The sequence below is a fragment of the Cryptosporidium ubiquitum genome (assembly GCF_001865345.1).
Source record: "Cryptosporidium ubiquitum isolate 39726 chromosome Unknown contig_4, whole genome shotgun sequence".
NCBI classification, from domain to species: Eukaryota; Apicomplexa; class Conoidasida; order Eucoccidiorida; family Cryptosporidiidae; genus Cryptosporidium; species Cryptosporidium ubiquitum.
The window spans coordinates 81,296-103,218 of NW_021639820.1; the positions used below are offsets into that span (position 1 = coordinate 81,296).

A 21,923-nucleotide genomic window follows, 5' to 3' on the forward strand; every position below is an offset into this window, starting at 1 on the left:
TGAAGTAAAGTAAATACGACAGATTTATTTTTTGATAGAAATTAAAAATGTACAGAGAGCAATTTCATATTTTGGAAGATCTTTTAAAAAGTTCTCAAACACAACAGATTTGGTCAATTTATAGTTTATGCAACCATAGTCCTAAATTTGAGAATTTGGAAATATGTAGAGATATTTTGAAGTTATTTGTCAAATACCTACTTGATGAGAAAAAAGATTTAGGAGCAGAGATAGTATATTTATTAATGGGTGATGTATTATCTGATAAAATTACATACAAGTTAGTTTATGATTCAGATTTGCCATTAAATGGATTAAAAGTTGATAATTCGAATATATATGGAATAGTTTCAAGAAAAAGCCATGAAAAATTGCAACAAGAAAGTAATTTAAGATTAAATTTATCACAATTTCAAATAGAATGTGATGATATTTATAAGTCAATAAAAGCAAAGAATTCTTTATCAGATAAATTATGGATTTCAAGATTTTCAAATATAAGTAACACAAAGTCTTATCTATCTAGAGAATCTATTACTAGTTCCAATTTCACTAACTTGGAGCATTCAGAAGTAAAATGTAAAACTGAGCCATATCCTTTATTATTTAATAATGGTAAAGGATCTCAGGATAGAATTAAGTCATCTATAAGGGAGAATATAAGCGTTGAAAATGAAAAGAAAAAGGAGAATGATCATTCCATGGATATTGAAAACAATACTGATCCTTATCCTATGAAACATGAATTTAAGAATGAGAATAAAGTTATTAATATTAAAGATAACAAAGTTGATGTATCGGAATTAGGTACAAAAAAAGAACATAACAAGGTTGATGAAAATGAAGATGTGATTAACTTATTTAAAGATGAAGAAAATGAAAACATAAGTATTACTGATGAATTTGTCCAAAATGAAGATAATAAATTGAAACCAGTGAAAAGAAGAAAAACTACTAAATTAAAAATATGTAGTGATAATAATGAAGATAACAAAGATGATAAAGATAAGATAGAATTTGATCCTTTAGAAGTTGAACCAATTATACAAAGCAAGGTAAGAAAAGAGAGAATGTATAAGGATGCGAAGACAGGTTATCTAGTTGTTGAAGACGATGTAGATTTTGTAATGGAGAAAGAAAATAAAATCTCAAAATTGGGAGAGAAAAATCTTGGAAATAATGATAATGCTACATTAAAAAAACCAAACAAAGGAAAGAAGTCTCATTCTTTGAGTTCAAATACGAATTCTGGTACAAGTAAACAACAAACACTAAACTCCTTTTTCAAAATAACAAAGACAACAAATAAATAAAAATAATGAAACTAGTAAATAATATTATAATTTATTGATAATTGAATATACTATATTAAATAGAAAAGGCTGGAATTATTTATATATTTATCAATTGAACAAAATTTTGAATTATAGAGAAGGTGATGAAATTTATGAATAAAGTATAATATATATTTATCCATATAAAAAAATGAATAATTGTTCGATTTTTGAATGATATTAAAAAATATTTGGAAAAAATTCATAAAATTAGTGTGTATGTATATGCGAGTTATGGTGGTGGTGATGATGATGATGGTGATGATGATGGTTATAGTGTAATGTACATCCTCCAAGTTTGTGTTGAATAATATTAATTACAGAAACAAGGAAGATGCCAAAAAGAAAAAGAATAAACTTTTGCTTTCTGTTTTCACCACAATTAAACTCATCAAGTACCATTTCTCCAAGAGCAACATATAATAAAGCACCTGATGATATACATGTAAGGAATACATTAATTATAGGACTATTCATAAATGAGAATAATTGTCCAATAATTATGCCTAATGGAGACATGAGTATAAAAGATACCAAGAGTTGATTAATTATAGCTTTGGAAATCTCTGGATGTTTCTTAATACCTGCAGAGACAGCAATTCCTTCAACCCATTTATGTGCAATAATTACTAGAGTAATCGTCATAACAGAAATATGGTTTTTGGAAATTCCAACAAGCATTCCCTCAAAAATGGCGTGAACTGATAATGCAGAAACAAGAAAGTAAACATTTAACGTTGAACTAGGGTTAGACTTTTGAATATCTGAATCTTGACTAGAAATATCTGAGGAAGAAACGTCATGATGTTGGTTATTAATAGATTCTTCATCATGAGAATCTGATGAATCAATTAAGGGTAATTTTATTCCAAGGTTTCTGGAATCAGACTCTTCAAAAGACATATTAAAATTATTAGTTTCACAAGTTTGTGAATTAATTGGAATAATTGCGTTTGAACCAGATCTACCATTTGAAGGATATGTAGAATTGAAGTTATTGTTATGATTGCGATTATTTTTATTTTTATCACTATTAGTTGTTGATTGCCTATTACTATTATTCATTCCAACACATCCAGGATCCTTATGATGGTGATGATGATGGTCTCTATTGTGTGGGAATGAATGATCATGCATGTGAAATTGAGCAACAGTTTGCGGTGAAAAAAGTGCTTTTTCAAAGAATAGAATAATTGTAAGTCCAAATAAAGTAAGATAAGCAACGATAGGAATTTCGACTCCAATAAATTTCAAACTAATGTTATTTGCTCTAACAATTTCTTCAGCCTCTGGTATAAGGTGACAAAGAGACAAAGTTAAAAGTGTTCCTCCTGCAAAAACATTAATGTATTGCAAAAAAATAGGATTCAAATATCCTATATATATTGGGATATATACTCCAATACCACCAACAAAAATAACAGAAATAAAAGACAAAATCTTACTCAATATCAATTTATTCATTTTCTCTTATAATAATAATTATTATTATTTCCTTATAAAATTGTTCTGGATATAATATGTATTTATATTTGAATTTGTTAGTAATGTAACTCCGTCAATTATTCTCTAAAAGTACTTGAACTGAAGTGACTGATCAATTAATCTGATAGATTAATAATATGTTAAATGATCATATTACTGTTTTAAATAAACATTTAACAAATATTGAATTTGATAATAATAATATAGTTGTGATTATTATCTATTATCTTTATGTTTCTCTTTTTTTTTCTGTTCTAAATACAGATATCTATTCTTCACCATTGAGGCACTAGTATATATATAAGTATTTGGACATTGGCGCCAAAAATGAAATTTAATATTTTCGAGACAATTAAATTAATAATTGAAATAATAAGATAAATATATAGCTAATAAATATTACATTTTTTTTAAATATATTTGGATAAATTTCTCTTTATTTTGTAGATTAATTGTAAATTAAATAAAAACAAAGTTTACACAATAATTTGGAAACAATTAGACAATTTCTTAATTTACCATGAATTCAATTAATAATAAAAACAATCTATATAAAGATACAAGAACTTATTCTATTTTTTATATACTATATTTATGTTCATTTTTTTAAACAAGCCAATTAATGCATATTAATTAAATTTTAGCTTCTTGCTTGACAAAATTAATATTATTATTGTTACTAACAAATCATAAATTACATTATACAATTATTTAAAATCGCCGGTATATATTTCATTACACTATTATACACGTAGTCGTGTTTTTTTTTTGTCCACATAATTGCATGCAGTACATGCAGATGAAAAAAAAAGAAGTTAATATAATTAAAATAAATCTTTTAATAAAAATAAAATGATAAATAAGGTTAATCATTTTTTTTTGATTAAATTTAATTAAAAAATAAACATTGATTGGAACAAGTTTCATGCCATATGGTTCTTATGTAATGATATACCTAATATAAAATCAATAATTTATTTATCGGGATTAAAGGTTTTTTTTCCCGAAATAATAAAATAATCTCAATGTTCTTTTGTATATAAATTCTATTAAAAAAGAGGAAAAGTCATCAAGTAAAATTTATCTCAAAAAAAAAAATTTAGAGTAAAACTAATCAAGTTTTTTTTATTAATAAAAAATTAATAAAAAGATTAAGGCGCTCTAGAATTTTTTATTAAAAATAAAATTTAATTGAGGCGGGTATATTTTAATTAACAAATGGGTTATTTACAAGGTAATTTTAAGTAGACTTGAGAAAAAAAAAAAAAAAAAACATGTATAAGTAAATAATATTGTGGGCATAGAACAAAGATTCAAATTAATAATTAAAAAGAAAAAAAAGTTGTAAATATATTATATGAATAATTTTTACATTATTTATGTGTGATATTAAAAAAATAATAATAAATGGTAATCCAATGAAACCTGAATATTGTTAAAAATTACATTTAGAAGTTAGATCTCTATAAAAAGTGATTCCATAATAAAATCATTACTATTGATTGAAGAGTAATGTTATTATTCTAATTTAATAAATCAACTAATAATTCATGTGATAATATAATTAAAAATATAATTAAAAGAATATTTCATTAAAAAGAAATCCAAAATATTATACCAAAAAATAAATATTCTTGATTTTTTTTAATAAAAATTTATGGTAATTATTAATTGAATAAAATAATTTAAATAATAAATGAAAAATGGAGTATAAGAATAACTTTTCATTAAATGGACGCTGTTCCCAAGATTCAATAAAATTATCTTCTACAGGAGGAAGTAAAGAAAAATTTATGGATTCAGTGCCAATATTACAAAATCCATCATCTTCTTCCTCTTCATCAACTAATTCATCTTTTGGTTTTTTTACAAGTACATCTAATTCTCTTTTTTCATTAGAATCTCGATCATTATCGTCTACAGTATCACCAATATTACAAAAGTCAGATTTTGGTCATTTCAAAAAGATATCATTGTTACCATTGCTATTTGGTGAAACAAATAATTATCAACAGTGTACAAATCATAATTTGCATGAATTATTTGATGAATTAAAACAAATAGAAAGATATGGAGGTAATTTATCATTTATAAGTAATAATTTCAACAATAACAGTGTATCTCAATCATTATCAGTATGCCACAGAGGAAGTAGTTTTGGATGTATACAAAATCATTCACTTTCAAATATTGCAGAAAGTTCAAATTTATATTGTAGCCCAGAAGCTAATAATCATCATAATAATGATGGAAATTTACTACTAAGTACAATGAGGAGAAGATTAACTCCGACGTCTATTAATTCTTCTTTATCTTCAAATAATATTGCGGATGATAACAATGATGAATTCCTATGTGAAAGAAAATGTAATGCAGTTAGAAGACATTTTGAAAAATATTTAACACCACAAATGGATGGTTATGAGTTATGTAAATTATTAAGTATATATTCTTCAATATTATTTCAAACACCTTTGTCTATAGTATTATTATATGATGATGAAACTGATGAATTAATCGGTTCATTTCCATCTAAAGGAACATGGAGTTCATATATACCGAAGAGTTTAACAAATAAATGGGTTGATTATAAAACTACATGTGTACATAATGAACATAAATGTTCTCATTTTAAACTTAAGACAATGGGAGAACCTGGACAATCTAAGAGTATAATTAATAATTACCATAATCATCTTAATGTGGATGGTCCAATTCAAAAAAGTGATAATAATCTTTATTCAAATTTTACATCTAATTCTTCTTCAATGTTAAATTTTCAAGAAAAAAGAAAATCTGAAATTATATCATCTTTAATAAAAAATCCTGTAAATAATACTAACAAATTTCAAAGATTAACTTTTTCTACTGGGTCTAAAGATAATATAATCAATAGAAGAGCAACATTTCCACCATTATCAATAGCTAATAGAGAAAATAATCATTCAAATCAAGATATTTACAATAATACGTTTTGTATAGACAATAATATAACTACATATAATGAAAAGGTTGAAATTGATTGTAAAAATACTGGAACTGAGTATGATTTGTTAAGATTTTCTATGAAAAATGAAAACATGATTGAAAATGAATATTTTGGAAAGAATAAGAATAATATTGTATCATCAGTATCATTATCATCTCATCAAGATAATCAAAAGAAGAGTTTTTTAAATCAATTATTATCACAAAGCCAAAAACAGAACTTTTTCTATTTTAATTATTCTTCAAATATATGTGATTATATAATAAAATCGAATTATATTAAAGAAGATGAAATAAATATTAATTACAATAATAATAAGAATAATAATAATAATAATAATAATAATAATAATAATAATAATAATAAAGACAGGAATAAGAATAAGGAAAATGAATTATCAAATAATTCTATTCAAAATGTTGATATATCATTTGGTTTATACTTTTATAATAAGTTAAAAGATGCTGAACAATTACCATGTGACATTGCAACAGCTACTCAATGTCCGATCTGTCTTCAAAACATGAAATTAGCCTCGTCATCATCATCCAATTCTTCAAATTTATCGTCATCACTTTCTTCATTAAATGATTCTGGTTTTGGTTTTGGAGGAGTTAATGGTAATTATGGAAATGGACACATATATTATGATAATAAAACTAGTGAAGATTTAATATTTAAAAAAAGTAAAATGGAAATAATTAAAAATGAATTTTCTACAAATAGTAATATGGATTCTTGTCATTTTCATGTATATAATAATAAATATATTACAAAATCAGAATTTAAAAATTCAGAAACCAATGAACCATTAAATTATGATACAATTAATCATCATAATCAAAATCAAAATATTTCGAGAAGAAATTCAGGAATTGAAATAATTCAAAATAATAAATTAAATGAAGAAATATCTGATAAAATGAGTGATTGTCCTGTAATATTGGTTTCTCCTCCATCCATTAATGATGGAATAATTAATAGGTGTTGTATATGTGATAAAAATAAAAATGTCAATTTTAATAATGGAAAAAATAATGATATAGTTTTAAATTCAGAATTTTCTGATATTGAAATTGGTATTTCTAATCATTATCAAAGATATAGTAACTTTAAAATTCCTGTTATTACTTGTCCAATCATTGATACAAGAGTTCAAAAAGATAAAGATAAGGATCCAAATCAAAAATCAAAAATTATTGGGATAGTGATTTGCTTGCAACCACAAAATCCAAACATAATATTATTAAGAAGTTTGATCACAGAAATACAAGCAATTGTTTGCTTATTTTTAGATTATAAAAGATTATTATTCAATACAATACAGTTAAATTTAAATTATGAGTTATATAGATGGGTATTTAAACCGTTATTATTAAATAGAAGGCATGCAGAAAACTGGGATTGGACAGTATCTATGGAAGTTATTTCAAGATTATGTTTATTAATTAATAAATTTACTCCAGTTCAATGTACACTAGTTTATGTAATGGAATCTAGTCATGAATATGTTTGTATTTACGGCCCAAAACAATTTATAGGATTACGTCTTTGTTCAAGAAATTATTTAATTTTTAAATTGATCAAAAATAAATGTGTAAGTATATGCAATGAAGTAAATGATTTTTCAAATATGTTTATAAATTCTGAAAAGAGATTTACAAATTACCATATTAATTTAAAAAATACCACATTTATACCTATTTATAATAAAAATGAGAATATTAGTATAATAATTCAATTAATTAATAGAACTAAAGATGGTTATTCTTTCAGTAATAATGAACAGAAGAAATTTAATTTTACTATAACTGAGAAGAATTTATGGGCCGATAAGTCATCTGTTATGAGCACTCATTCTAATATTTTACCAGGGAAAAAATCTTGTAGAAGAGTAATGGGTACTTTTGATAGTTATTCTAGTGGTAGTGGAAGCGGTAGTGGCAACTCAATTATTAGAAGAGCAAATACAGTTTCATCAAATGGAGCAATACGTGAAGATAATTCAATATCCTCAGATGATTATGTTAATTCATTAATTAACTTAAAGACTTCAAACAGTGATTTAGCAAAATCTTCAAATTCTTCGTTAAATTCCATAAGTTTTGCTCGTAAAAGGAATCATAGGCAATCTATTAATTCATCACAATCACTCAAGCCATCACTCACTTCTTCTTCTTTCTCTTCCTCCTCTTCCTCCTCTTCCTCTTCATCATCATCATCATCATCATCATCATCATCCTCCTCCTCCTCCTCCTCTTCATCATCCCTACTAATGAAACGTGTAAACACTATAGATTATTTAAGACCGAGTACTGGTGATAATATTCAATTGAAAGAAAAAGAAAGGGATTTATGTGAAACAGAAAATGGAACAATTTCAAACACGAGTATTATTGACTTTTCACAGAAAGATTTGTATATATACGGAATGTTAGTCAATCAAATAATGAAAGATTTTCATCAACAATTATTGACATTAAACATTCATTTATACTATAAATCTATTTGGGATCCAAACTTTAACCAGTTATATACAAATAATTCAAATACATTTATTTCATTAAACAATTTATTTGGAATGAATTTTGATGAGCAGAAATACAAAAATCATAATTGTAATCCTCATCATTATATTAATAAAATTATTTTAAATGAAAATAGAAATTCAAGAGAATCTTCTTTTTCACCAATAGATATTTCAAGTATTAAAAAGAATATAATTAATGAAGAAATTAATAGTGAAAAAATTCTGGTGACTCAAAATTCACAAGAAAATGCAAATGAAGTTAATACAAATATATCTAGTGATTTTTTGAATTTAAATCATCATTTTATAAAAGATATAGAAGAAGAAGAAGATAAAGAAAAGGAAGAGGAGGAGGAGGAGGAAGAAGAAGAAGAAGAAGAAGAAGAAGAAGAGAAAGAAGAAGGAAAAGAACAAAAACAAAAACAAAAACAAAAACAAGAAAAAGAAAAAGAAGAGAAAAAAAAAGGGAGAAAAAAGAAAAAAGTAAAAGATAATGAAAAATATCGTCAAAGTGTAAGTTATTATGAAGATGAGTATTTTAAACAATACGAAGATGATCGTTTTTATAAAAATGATAATATCTTATTCAGTGATAACTTAAATGAAAATCATTATATTAATAATTACAGAGAAAAAGATGATGAAGAAAATATTAACTTTGATCATAATGAAATTAACAAAGAATTATCAATCAGAGAACCTTTAAGATATAATTCTGAAAAATATGAAATTAATCAATATGATGATAATCATCAAAAAATATTTTGTAGAATGAGTTCTGTTGATGAATATAAAAAAGAAATCAAATTATATCATAATAATGATAAATTAAAAATTGATTCATTATTAACTTTATATAGAGAATGGGGACTTCCTATATGGGCACATGGTTGGTCAATACATAGAGAATTTTTATTAAATCTATTTAAATATTTTGGATTTGATAATAAATGGAATTGGAATCATAAACAATTATTAACATTATTTGATGTAATACATGATTCTTATAATTCTAATACATCTTATCATAATATATTTCATGCAATACAAGTTGTACAAGCATGTTATATTATATTAAGAAATTTTGGTATTATGTTGGTATTAAATGATTTAAATAAATTTATATTATTATTTGCAGCATTATGTCATGATATTGATCATCCTGGTGTAAATAATTATTTTTTAACAATTTCTAATTCAAAATTGGCATTAAAATATAATGATAATTCAATACTTGAAAATCATCATTGCAGTTATTTATTTTCATTATTAGATCAATGTAAAGATATAGATATAAGAAATAATTTTAATGAAATTGAAAAGAAGAGTTTTAGAAGAATATTTATTAAATCAATTTTATCAACTGATATGAATTGTCATAATCATTTACTATCAACTTTGGAAGAATTTATTTCATCTAATGATAGAATAAGTAATAATCAAAATATTATTTTAGATGAATATGAATTATATAATGATAATATTAATATAAAAATGTTGGGAGAATTAGACGAAAATGCATTATTGATTAAAATAGATAAAGAATTTTTAATACAAATTATATTACATGCAGCAGATATTTCTAATCCATTAACTCCATTTCCAATATGTAAAAAATGGGCATCATTAATATTAGAAGAATTTTCTAATCAAACAAAATTAGAATCACAATTTGGTCTTCCTATAACACCTTTTATGGATTTAAAAGATGATGTTTTAAAAATAGAAGCACAAATAGGATTTTTAGAATTCATTGTAATACCACAATGGAGATTATTATCTAGAATAATACCTAAAAGTACAATATTACTTGATCAGGCTGAGAAGAATAGAGAATTATGGTTAAAACATAGTAAGAATTTAATTGATAACAACAATCATAATCAGAGTAATAATATTAGTAAATTATTTGAATTTGATTTAAATTATTTAAAAAACAATACAATAGGAGGAAAAGATGTTTTGGAGAAATCAATATTAAAAAAAGTTGTTAATAATAATAAATATATCAATATTATTAATCGAATTAAATGTGAGAAATACCTATTATTGGATAATAACAGCAATAATCATAATCATATAGTTAAAGACAAAGTCAATTTAAAATATATTAAGAATAATTGCTTAATGAGTATGTTTGCTTTAACTTTAAGCGATGTATTTGATTAGTTTAAATTGAAATGGGATGAAATGGAATGGAATGGGATGGAATGGAATTCAATGGAATTCAATGGGATTCAATAAAATTCAATAGGATTCACTGGAATTCAATAAACTTCAATAGGATTCAATAGGATTCACTGGAATTCAATAAACTTCCATAGAATTCAATAAAATTTAATAGAATGGGATGGAATGAATACATTAATAAATAAATGTAAATACTAATTTTAATATAATTGACAACATTGGTTATTTTTTTTAGCAGTTCTATAAAATTGATAAGAAGCAGCACTTAGATCTGAACTTTTTTGCATAAGAGTATCCAAGGTTTCACCACGATGAAGTAAATCTTCAATATTTTTAAGCATAACATCTCTAACTTCATCTAAATCTTTTTGTACTTTAAAAATTTTATCATTATTTAAAGGATCTTGGTATTTTTTAAATATTTCATTACATTCTGGAATTGATTCATTTTGATCTTGAACAATATTATTCAAATCTAAAGAAATCAATGTGTCATGATTTTTAGAATCCATATATGCTTTTAGATATTCATTTAATAAGGAAAAAGCACATCTAACAGGATAGTCAGGGCTTGTAATACAGCATATACCAAGACCACTATTTGATATATATATATGACAATTACCAATATCTTGTGGAAAAGTTACTGTAACTCTATTACCTTCTTGTACTCTTGAACATAATAATCTACTATGAAAAGCTATATGTTCTTGAATAGTTTTTCTTTGAAAAAAATTATAATCAACTAAATTATAATTGCTTGTTAATAAGATAGGATGTTCTTTATCCCATTTATAAAGTAAAATACTTAGTAATTTCATTTCACTTGAATCCAAAATGTGATTAAAAATTAATGTTTTTTTTTTTTTTTTCTTAAATATTTAAATATATATTATAAATTTTATATGTAAAAATTTTATTTCAAAAGCGATATTTTTAATGCTAATCCAGTTTAAGTACCACCACTTATTTACTTATTGTTTATTTTCTATTCTTAATATTCTTATTCTTTATTTCTCCTTGTAAAAGAAAAAAAAAATTAAATAAATAATAATACCAACTCTTTTCTCCCCTCTGAAAATAATAAATTATTTCAATAATAACTTTTTTTTTTCTTTTTTCTTGACAAACTTATTTAGTTCAATTTTAAGATGTATACCTAAAGCCATTATTTAATTATTTATCTAAACAAATATTAAATATAGTGCACATTACCCGCCTAAAAATGGCGCCAAAAGGCAGCATACGGTACATGCGTAATTATTAAGTATAATTATTATAAATAAAGGTATCGTAAATAATTAAAAAAAAAAAAAAAGGTAACGTCTAATTAAATAGTCAGATCTGATTATTAGATTATGTCAATGAATAATTTTAGTAATAAATAATACACAAAGGGAATGTGTTAATATTTTTTTTAAAAAAAAGTAAAAAAAACTTTAAATATGTAGAATTTTCCTTATTAAATGTGTAATAATAATTAATCAAAACAAAAAAAAAAATATAGACAAATATATTACTACATATATTTAATTCAATTAATATTTAGATTACATGTAATAAATAATTAATAAAATTTTTTAAAAAAAGTTTTTATAAATAGAAATAATTAATTTTGGATTAAGACAGAAAAGGCAAAGATTAAGAAAGAATTAATATTTCTAATTAAATATAAAACAATAATAATAATAATAATAATATTGACTATTAATATATTAAATAAAGTAACCTATTTCTAAGTTACTCAAGTAATTAATATATAAAGCAATCAAAAATAAAAATTAAACTAAAATTGAAAAAAAGAAAAGACCATTAATATCAATCAATTTTATTATTTATAGATTCATTAAGATTGCCAGATAAAACTAGTTTATTAAGAAATTTTGGATTATATTAAATTACATTATATTAAATTATATATACTATTATCAGTATTTATAATATAAATTGCATATTCATTATAAATAGATTTATATTATCAATTTCTTTTACTTTAGTTAAAACTGCAAATTAAATCAACAAAAACTTAATTTAAAGAAGGAAAAAGCTGACTAAGCTGAGCTGAACTGAGCAAAGCTAAGCTGAGCTGAGCTGAGCCGAGTCAAGCCGAGCCGAGCCGAGCCGAGCCGAGCCGAGCCGAGCCAAGCTAAGCCAAGCCAAGTCAAGCCAAGTCAAGACAGGCCAAGACATTCCAATTCAAGCCAAACAAATCCAATTTAATCAAATCTAATTCAATTCAACAACCAAATCCAAGCCAAACTCTGAGCTGAAAAATGAAAATTTAATTTATATTGGAAATTATTAATATTTGTGTTAAATTAAATAAATGTATATATAAAGCTTACAACTTGAACTAAGGAAACTTCTTTTTTTTTCTTTTTGTAATAATATTAAGTTAAAGGATTAAAAATAAATATATATTGAATTTAAGATCAATTATTGAGTAAGAAAAAGAAGAAGAAAATTCTCTGATGATATGCGAAATTGGAGAAACCAAAGAAGGGAATTATGTGATTAAAGGAGTGGAATCTTATAAAAAATCAAATTTAGCTGATAAAAAATCCACGAAAATTTCATCATCACCTTCTTCTTCATCTTTAAAAAAAATACAACACCAAAATGGAATACTTATAGATAAATCCATACATTTAAAAGGTGTTACTGATAATCATAATTATCAAAATAATGAATGTTTTCATCATGAATATGATCATTACAATTTACATGATCATAATCATAGATCTGGATATAATAGTAATATTAATGATTCAATACTTAAACAAAAATATAAATCTTCAAATTATACATCCAATTTAAAAAATAATAAACAAAAATTACATAATCAATATCCTGAAGTATTTTCATCATCTTCAAGTATAAATAATAATCATATTAATCATCATTCTGCAAATATTGGTGAGTATTCCAAAATTGTTAATGGAATAGAAAAAATTAATATCGGTACCAAAATATCTAAAAATAGTTCTTCAAATTCAGGTAATTATGAAACAAAATCCAAAAAGTATAATTTAGTTAATGTCGCAACAACTGGTTCTAATCAATCTTCTTCATCCTCTAATTCATCTTCATCTCGTATAAATAATAATATTAGTAATAATAATAATAATAATAATAATGATAATAATAATAAAAAGATTGAAATTAGAAGAAAATATTATGTGAAAGTAACTCCAATTAATACAAAATATATAGCCATAGTAAAGACCATAACTAATAATACACCATTATTATTATGTTTTGAACATGGAAAAGATCGTCATCCAAAAGAAATTATTAATCTTAAAAATAGTAATATATATAAAGGAGTAACAGAAAAAGGACCATGTATATGTATTAGACCTAAAAATGAATCCAAATATAAAACCATTGAAATTGTTGGAGAAAGTAAAAATGATCAAAAAAATAATACAAAAATGATTAATAATAGTATTGTTACTGGTTGTAAAGATATTGAATCACATAATAATGAAGAAAATCCATCAAAAATATCATCAAATTCAGTTAATATGTATGAAGTTGAATGCCATATAGATTTTGATATTTGGTGTAATTTTTTTACAAGTATTGGAATTTCTTTATGTAGTTTTAGAAGTCTTTTCCATACCACTAAATTAATAGGAGAAGGAAGTTTTGCAAAAGTATATAAAGGTAAAAATGTAATAACTGGAGAAGATGTTGTTTTAAAAGCTGTTGATAAGAAAAAAGTTAAAGAATCCAATGTATATACAGAAATTGAAGTATTAAGAAAAGTACATCATCCACATATTGTTCATTTTATTGCTTCATTTGAAGAAGAAGATCATGTTTGTTTAGTTTTAGAATTTCTTGGTGGTGGTGAACTTTTTGAATGGATTGCTCAAAAAGGTGCATATTCTGAAGATCAAGCAAAAATTGCTATGAAAAGAGTTCTTTTAGCTCTTCAATGGCTTCATGCTAATAATGTTGTACATAGAGATTTAAAAACAGAAAATTTGATTTTGGAAAATAGAAATTGTCCAGAATCACTTAAAATTATTGATTTTGGATTAGCAGCTTCTCTTGGATCTCCAGCAATGAAAATGAGATGTGGTTCTCCTGGATATGTTGCTCCAGAAATTTTAGAAGATAAAATATATAGTACAAAAGTTGATGTATTTTCTATTGGTGTTGTTTTATATACTCTTTTAGGTGGATCTCCTCCTTTTCCTGGAAATAATATGAAAGAAATTCTTAAAAAGAATATTCAAGGTAATGTTCAATTTACTAGTTCTAGATGGAAGAATATATCATCTTCTGTTAAAGATTTAATTAAATGGATGATGGCAAAAGATCCAGAATCCAGATGTACTGCTGCTCAAGCTATATATCATCCTTGGTTTGAAAAGATTGAACTTTCTCCTGGACTAATGATAACTTGCAATGACAATAATATGTTGGTGAATAACCAATCTAATTACAATTCTTCATCATCTTCTTCGTCATCCTCTTCTTCGTCATCGTCATCATCATCATCATCATCATCTTCTTCTTCTTCTTCTTCTTCTTCTTCTTCATCTTCATCTTCATCTCAATCTAAGCCAAATTCCTCACCTCAACCTCTAAATAGTGATAATAATAATAATAATAATAATAATAATAATAGTAATAATAATAAAAATGATCATTCCAATCAAATAGTCAAATCAAATGGAAATATAAATGTTAATATTACTCTATCAACTTGCTCACCTCATGATCAATATTTATTTAATGGACAAAATGATCATATCATTCTCCAAGATGATTATTCATCATGCTTAACTAATTTTCCAAGAAATTCACCAATTAAGAAATGCTCCAATAATAATTATGCTAATGGAAAATTTTATTCTTCCCATTCTTCAAATAATCAAAATACAAATAATAAATCATCAGTTTCAATTTCTTCCCTTGAATATACAGATTCTCAATTTTCCTCATCAATAAATTCCATGAAAATTTCTCCAAGATCAGCAATTATTCCATCTTCAAATCAATCCAATAAAAAGAATTCCTCCATACAACAAAGTAGTGGTAGTAATAGTAGTAATAATAATAAACTTGGAAGTAATATAAATAACCAACACTATAATCTTAGTAAAAATCCCAGCAAAATCAGAAGTTATTGTAATAGTAGTAATAACAATAGTGTTAGTGAAAAGTTAACAGAAGTTGAAGATGAAGATGAAGAACAAAAATTGATTCAAAAAAATAATATTAACCATATTAATTACCATATCATTAATCACCATATTAATAATAAAGGAATAAATTGTGAATTAGAGGAAAGTATTAGTAAACTTGAAGAAAAAGAAACCAATTGTTATGATTTTTCCTCTAATAATAAAAATAAAGATTCATTTTTAATTAAAGAAAAAAATAATTACCATAATTCTCCAAAAATAATTAATGAATTTGGAAATTACTATACTGGTAAAATGAATCATACCATGTTAAATAGTCATGATCCAATAAAACAAACAGAATCTTTATTAGAAAGTATTGGAAATAGTCCAGATCTTAATTCCATTTATTATGCTGCTACAATTAATGAAGATAGTTTTTCATTTGAAAGACAAATACCTGTTATAGGGAATATTATTACAAGCAGTAGCTGCTTAAATAGTGGTAATAATAATATAAATAGCCATAGAAAAAGTAATTGCAATTACAATAGCAACCAAAATGGTATTATTAATAATCAAAACAAATTACAAACCAGTAAAAGCTCTCATAAAACCAATAAAAGTAGTTCAATCAAAGCTGTTTTGCAAAATGTATTTAGTAGATTCTCAAGTAATAGTAATAATAATAGTAATAATAATAATAACAATAATATTAACAGCAACAACAACAGTAATAGTAGTAACAACAATAATAATAACCAATCTGGTGCATTAAATGTTGGAAAAAAGTATGAAATTAACTAATTTTCTTGATATTAGATATGGGATAATTTATATTATTTATACACCATACTTATGTTTAATATTTATTACCAAATATTCAAAATCTTATTTTAGGTATATATTGAACTTTTGATAGAAATATCAACTTTTTTTTTTTTATTACCAAATTAGACTTGAAATAAATTATTATTAGAGAGTTAATATTATTAGGATTATGTTAATTATTGGGTAATTAATTAATTAATTATTTGTTTTTTCCTTTTTGTTAGTACATAATTTACCACACTTTCTTCATTATCCATAATAACTTTAATATTATTGAATGCATTTGTTTCATAATAAAAGCCAGAAATTGGTTCTATCCTAAAGATAACATTCTTATTTTTAGTACATTCAGAAACAGTTGAATTTGAGGATCCTAATGCATATGTTCCAGTTCCAATTGCAGTTCCTGATAGAGATGTTGCTGGTACTATTCCTGTTCCTCCTACTGCTATTGCCATTGTTGTTGTTGTTGTTGTTCCTGCTAATAATGATGCAGTTGTTGTTACTGTTGGTGTAGTAGTAGTAGTAGTAGTTCCTGACGCAGATGTTCCAACTCCTGTTACAGCTCCTAATGTAGATGAAGATCCAATAATATTCCCAAGATAAGCTCCACTATAACCATCTTGATTAATCATGTTTGAACTACTATAAGATTGACTTGGGCTCTCATCAACCATAGAAGAAGAAATTCCTGAAAGTGCTGAGACTCCTGCTCCAGAAGTTGTTCCTATTGTTCCTGCTGCTCCTGTTGCTGCTCCTACTGTTGCTCCTGCTGCTGCTCCTGATACTGTTGCTATTCCACCAATTGGTATAGTTACTCCTCCATTTGCAAAAGTTGGTGCTCCTAATACTCCTGGTGCTCCTCCAAATCCCATTGTTCCTATTCCTATTGATGTTGAATTACACAATGATGAATGAAAATAATTTACACTATTAGAACCAATATTACTGTTTTGAAACATTACAACAATTAATAACTCAACCAAAGTATCTCTTTTAAGCTTTTCCAAAAAAATTGCTAAAGAACGTACTGGTGACAATCTATATTCACTTCTTACACCATTCTGCCATAATCTCCTTGTTAGACTTAAAACTTTTGGTTGTAATCTTGTAGTTTGTGTCATTACGATGACTCTTGGATAACAAGATTTTAATAAAGATATTGGCCTTAAAAGTAACTCTTTAGATAAATCAGTTATTTCTTCATAATCATATATTCCCAAAGATAATTCACTTTGGTGATTAAATTGTTTTAAAGTTGAAATATTGAAATTTTTTTCTTTGTTTCCAAAGTTAGGAATGGAACTGGTATCAATATTAGTTTTAATATTATTATTGAATCCAGCCCATGAACTTCTTCTCGACTTACTACCAATAGTTTTTTCAAAAGAAGAAATATTCAAATTAATTCCTCCATTCATCATAGAAAGATCATTAATTGAAATACCATTAATATATCCACCAGTATTAACAAATTCTGCTCTGTATCTTTTAGCTTTCTCACATACCTGATTTATTATCAATTCTATAGAAACTTCTCCCATAATACAATTTAAAAAATTTGGAAACTTAGAAATACCTAATCCTCCCATATTATTAATACAATTTTCATTACTGTTATTATAAAAATTGGTAAATGTATTTTTATTATCAAAGCCATATCCAGTAGTTAAAGAGGCAATATTAACAGTATTAAATCCTCCAGATATATTAGAATTTTGTTTAAACAAACTATTTATAATCCCATTAATCTTATATGAATAAGAACCTCCCATTCCATAGATCATATTAATTCCTTTTTTTTCTGAAGTTATTGAATATACCAAAGTTGTTTGATCATATAAATTAACGTCATAATCCATAATTGGATCTAAATAAAATTTAACCTTTTTGTCTTTATATATCAGTAATTCTGTTGATTCTGATAATAAATTTAAAACCTCATTCAATACTTGAACATAAAGCTTTATTATTTGGTTGTCACGAATAAATTCATAGGTTTTCATTATGAAATTATTTTCATATACACTTTTCAGTCTGTAATTCCCAATATTGCTTTCATACTTCCACTCAAAAGCATGCATTCTCAAAAACAGTTCTCTTATAAATGTTTTTTCCTTTTCTCCCTCTTTCTCTTCTTCTTCTTCTTCTTCTTCTTCATCTTCTCTTTGTTTGTCTTTTCTATTTTCCTTTATATTAATATTATAAATTTCTTTAAAAATCGACTTTTGAGTAAATAAATCTAATTCCTTTCTTTTATTAATATCATCCTCTTCTAATTTTCCACTTAGCATTTTCTCAAGTAATTCCAAATAAATTATCTTTGACATTAAAGGAAATGTCAGCCTAACAATAGGAACATCCTCCAAATAATCTAACCAAGGTAAGATAAGCTTTAAAGATAATAATAACCCTTCAACTTCCAAAATAATATTATCCATACTAATTGTTTGTCCACTATCATTTGATTGATATATTCTCTTTAAATCATCACATAATAAGTTACCACAAGTTTGGTTAATTATTAATCTTTGATTATTTTGATTTAAATTAATCATATTTAAATCATTGTAATTACCACCAGATGAACTAATTCCTGTACTGAAATCAGATTCATTTAATTTGTATATCATATCAAAAGCCAAAGATAATTTTGTTCTTGGTGAACCAAAAACATGATTATCCAGGCCATTATTTATACTATTATTAGGCTGTTCATATATAGGAAATAAAACGTATCTCTGAATTGGAGAATCCTCAAGAATATCCATACTTAAATCTCTGCAATATAATCCTGGTAAAATATTCGAATTATTAGATGATATGATATTAGTATGTAAATCATCTATTTTTAAAACATTTTTAAATCCATTATTTGTACCACTAATTCCATCAATACCAATACCTGAACTTTTTTTGGATTTATTTTCAAAATCTGAAAAATAACTACTAGATACTGTGTTTTGATTAAAATGATCACCAAATAACAAAGAAATTAAAGAAGATATCATAGAAAATGGAGCTGATTTTGGCAAACATAATAAATTGTTTGAAATATCCAATAAAAAATGAGGATCACTTGTTCTATATCCACAATCATATAATACTTGTTCAAAATCTTTACTATTATTTACTGTATCTATTCTCTTATCAGTTAAAAATTGTGTTGGATATAATATAGGAAGTTTCCATAAAACGAAGTTATGATCATCAAATATTTTTGTAATACTTGTTTTAACAATATCACTAAAAGTTAAATCAATCATATTTACTTTCTCATCACTTTTTATATCCATTAAAAATGCTGTATAACTTATCTTATCTACATTTCTTCCAAATAATGTGTTTAAAGTTATATGACTCTCATAAGTATTTGGATTACATATTCTTGATAAATAATACTGAAACTCATTCTTATTTATTGAACTAGGTAATAAATCACTTTTGAGTAAATCATCAATACTATTATTATTTTTAAAATTTGTTTCATACTTTAATTTTCTCATAATTATTAATGCAGTTTTTGGTATATATTTAAATTCCAACGGTATATCAATATTAAAAACAAATAATTCATCAATATTTTTTGAAATTTCCAATGATAATTGATTCATTTCTTTAAATGATACATTTTCATTAACAATTTTTAATTTACTTAACCAATCAAGTAAATTTTCATTAAATTTTTCATATTCCAATCCTTTGTATTTTATTTTTAACCACATTTCCAAAAAAATCTGGCAAGTACAACTAATATCTACTAATAATATTTCATCATTAAATTTCTTAATTTCTGTAAATAGTATATTTGGTAATGAAAATTCTTCATTATTATTATCAAAATTCAAGTCCAAATGAGATCCAAAAATAAAATTAGATAATTTCACTGAGTATCCATATATATCTTCTTCTATATATATACAATTTGAAGATAAATTCAAATGAAAAACCTCATTTCTATGACAATATGACATTATTTCCAGTATCTGCCTAAATAAAGACCATATTAAATGATTATCTCTAGTTGTTATTTTTCCTTTTTCAAAAAATTCAAATAATGTAATATTTTCTTCCATAAACTCTGATTGAATATACAATAATAAAAAATCTTCTTGATCATTTCTTTCATCCTTTTTATTATCACATTTTTCAACCCAACATTGGTAGTATCTTACCATATACCTATGTTGAAGCATTACTAATGAAGATACTTTTTTTTGAATCTGATTAAATTTACTTGATGGTATTCTATATATAGAAACTTGATAATTATTTTGGTCAATTAGATGTAATGACTTTGTTATGATTACGTTTCTACCAGAATAAAGTACTTCCAATACTCTAAAATCTTGAGTAAATCTTTTTGATGAAAATAATGAATAATTTATATTGTGCTCAAAAATCTCTTTTCGAATATAAGATAAATCCAAATTTAATATAATATTAGAAGTGTCATTTTCTTCAACAATTTCACTTGTGTTTACAGGATAATCAAGAATTGTATCATCTAAAAATCCAGACACCATCTCTGATGCTGTTTTATCATTCAATTTTTCATCTTTATCGTTAATTCCTTTAGTTGAATAATTTATTCCTGAAATCTTCAAATCAATTAATTTTTCTAAATCTTCATTATTCATATAATTATTTCCATCATCTTCATATATAACACTATTATCCAAATGTTTTTCAAATTCTCTCTGATTGTTTTGCCGTCTCATTTGTTCCCATAAGTCCTCAGAAATTTGTAGATAATCACATAAATTTTCCAAAATCATTTCCAAACAATTTATAACCTGAAAAATGCATTCCTGATCTCCACTTCTATTTAATAAAATCTCTTGAATTTCTTCTATTAACTTAACTTCAATGCTTTCTGGTAGTTCTAAAGAAAACTCGAATAATAATCCTGGGTTAATTATTGGATATTTTTCTCCATAATATACTGTTAGACGGGCATATAGATGAGTTCTTCTCCAATAACGCCTATTTTTAAAAGGCATTGTTTCACTTAAACTTCTGGATAAAATTAAGCTATAAACTGTAAAAATATTTCCTTCATAATTTGAATCAACCAGATACTTTGATTTTTCGAATTCTTTATTAATAATTTCATCCTTTCCTGGAATAAATAACACCTTTATCTCTGTGCTATCCCTATTATTAAATCCATTATAAATCTCTGCTGAAAAACTTATCAAGTTTTCCTGATCATCAATTAATCTCTTAATTAATCCACTATTATCATTATGAATTGTTATTGAGCCATATATTGCATTTATTGCTATTATTTCATTCAACTGTATGCTTGTAAAATCTTGTATTTCAAAGACTTCTGGTCTTGATGGAGATCTCGGAATCCATATCACATTAGTTTTTATGTATTCCTGAACAATTTCATCATTTTCATCCCCTTTTTCCAT

At 24.5% G+C, this 21,923-nt stretch overlaps 6 protein-coding genes across 6 annotated transcripts; 3 read left to right on the top strand and 3 right to left on the bottom strand.

Annotated features, from left to right (window-relative positions):
• Positions 1–47: 47 nt before the first annotated feature.
• cubi_02175 (uncharacterized protein) lies at positions 48–1,313 on the top strand (the record flags this gene model as incomplete). Its single annotated transcript, XM_029019187.1, has 1 exon — positions 48–1,313. One exon carries the CDS (start codon positions 48–50, stop codon positions 1,311–1,313), a length of 1,266 nt encoding a protein of 421 aa, XP_028874308.1.
• Positions 1,314–1,544: 231 nt separating this feature from the next.
• On the bottom strand, positions 1,545–2,798 carry cubi_02176 (zinc transporter protein; the record flags this gene model as incomplete). Its single annotated transcript, XM_029019188.1, has 1 exon — positions 1,545–2,798. The coding sequence occupies one exon, from the start codon at positions 2,796–2,798 to the stop codon at positions 1,545–1,547; it is 1,254 nt and encodes a 417-aa protein (XP_028874309.1).
• A 1,724-nt stretch (positions 2,799–4,522) lies between these two features.
• cubi_02177 (cyclic nucleotide phosphodiesterase domain-containing protein) lies at positions 4,523–10,507 on the top strand (the record flags this gene model as incomplete). Its single annotated transcript, XM_029019189.1, has 1 exon — positions 4,523–10,507. One exon carries the CDS (start codon positions 4,523–4,525, stop codon positions 10,505–10,507), a length of 5,985 nt encoding a protein of 1,994 aa, XP_028874310.1.
• A 221-nt stretch (positions 10,508–10,728) lies between these two features.
• Positions 10,729–11,349, bottom strand: cubi_02178 (uncharacterized protein; the record flags this gene model as incomplete). The annotated part of the gene is made up of 1 exon (XM_029019190.1): positions 10,729–11,349. The coding sequence occupies one exon, from the start codon at positions 11,347–11,349 to the stop codon at positions 10,729–10,731; it is 621 nt and encodes a 206-aa protein (XP_028874311.1).
• Positions 11,350–12,999: 1,650 nt separating this feature from the next.
• Positions 13,000–16,476, top strand: cubi_02179 (protein kinase; the record flags this gene model as incomplete). The annotated part of the gene is made up of 1 exon (XM_029019191.1): positions 13,000–16,476. One exon carries the CDS (start codon positions 13,000–13,002, stop codon positions 16,474–16,476), a length of 3,477 nt encoding a protein of 1,158 aa, XP_028874312.1.
• Positions 16,477–16,691: 215 nt separating this feature from the next.
• On the bottom strand, positions 16,692–21,923 carry cubi_02180 (protein kinase; the record flags this gene model as incomplete). The annotated part of the gene is made up of 1 exon (XM_029019192.1): positions 16,692–21,923. One exon carries the CDS (start codon positions 21,921–21,923, stop codon positions 16,692–16,694), a length of 5,232 nt encoding a protein of 1,743 aa, XP_028874313.1.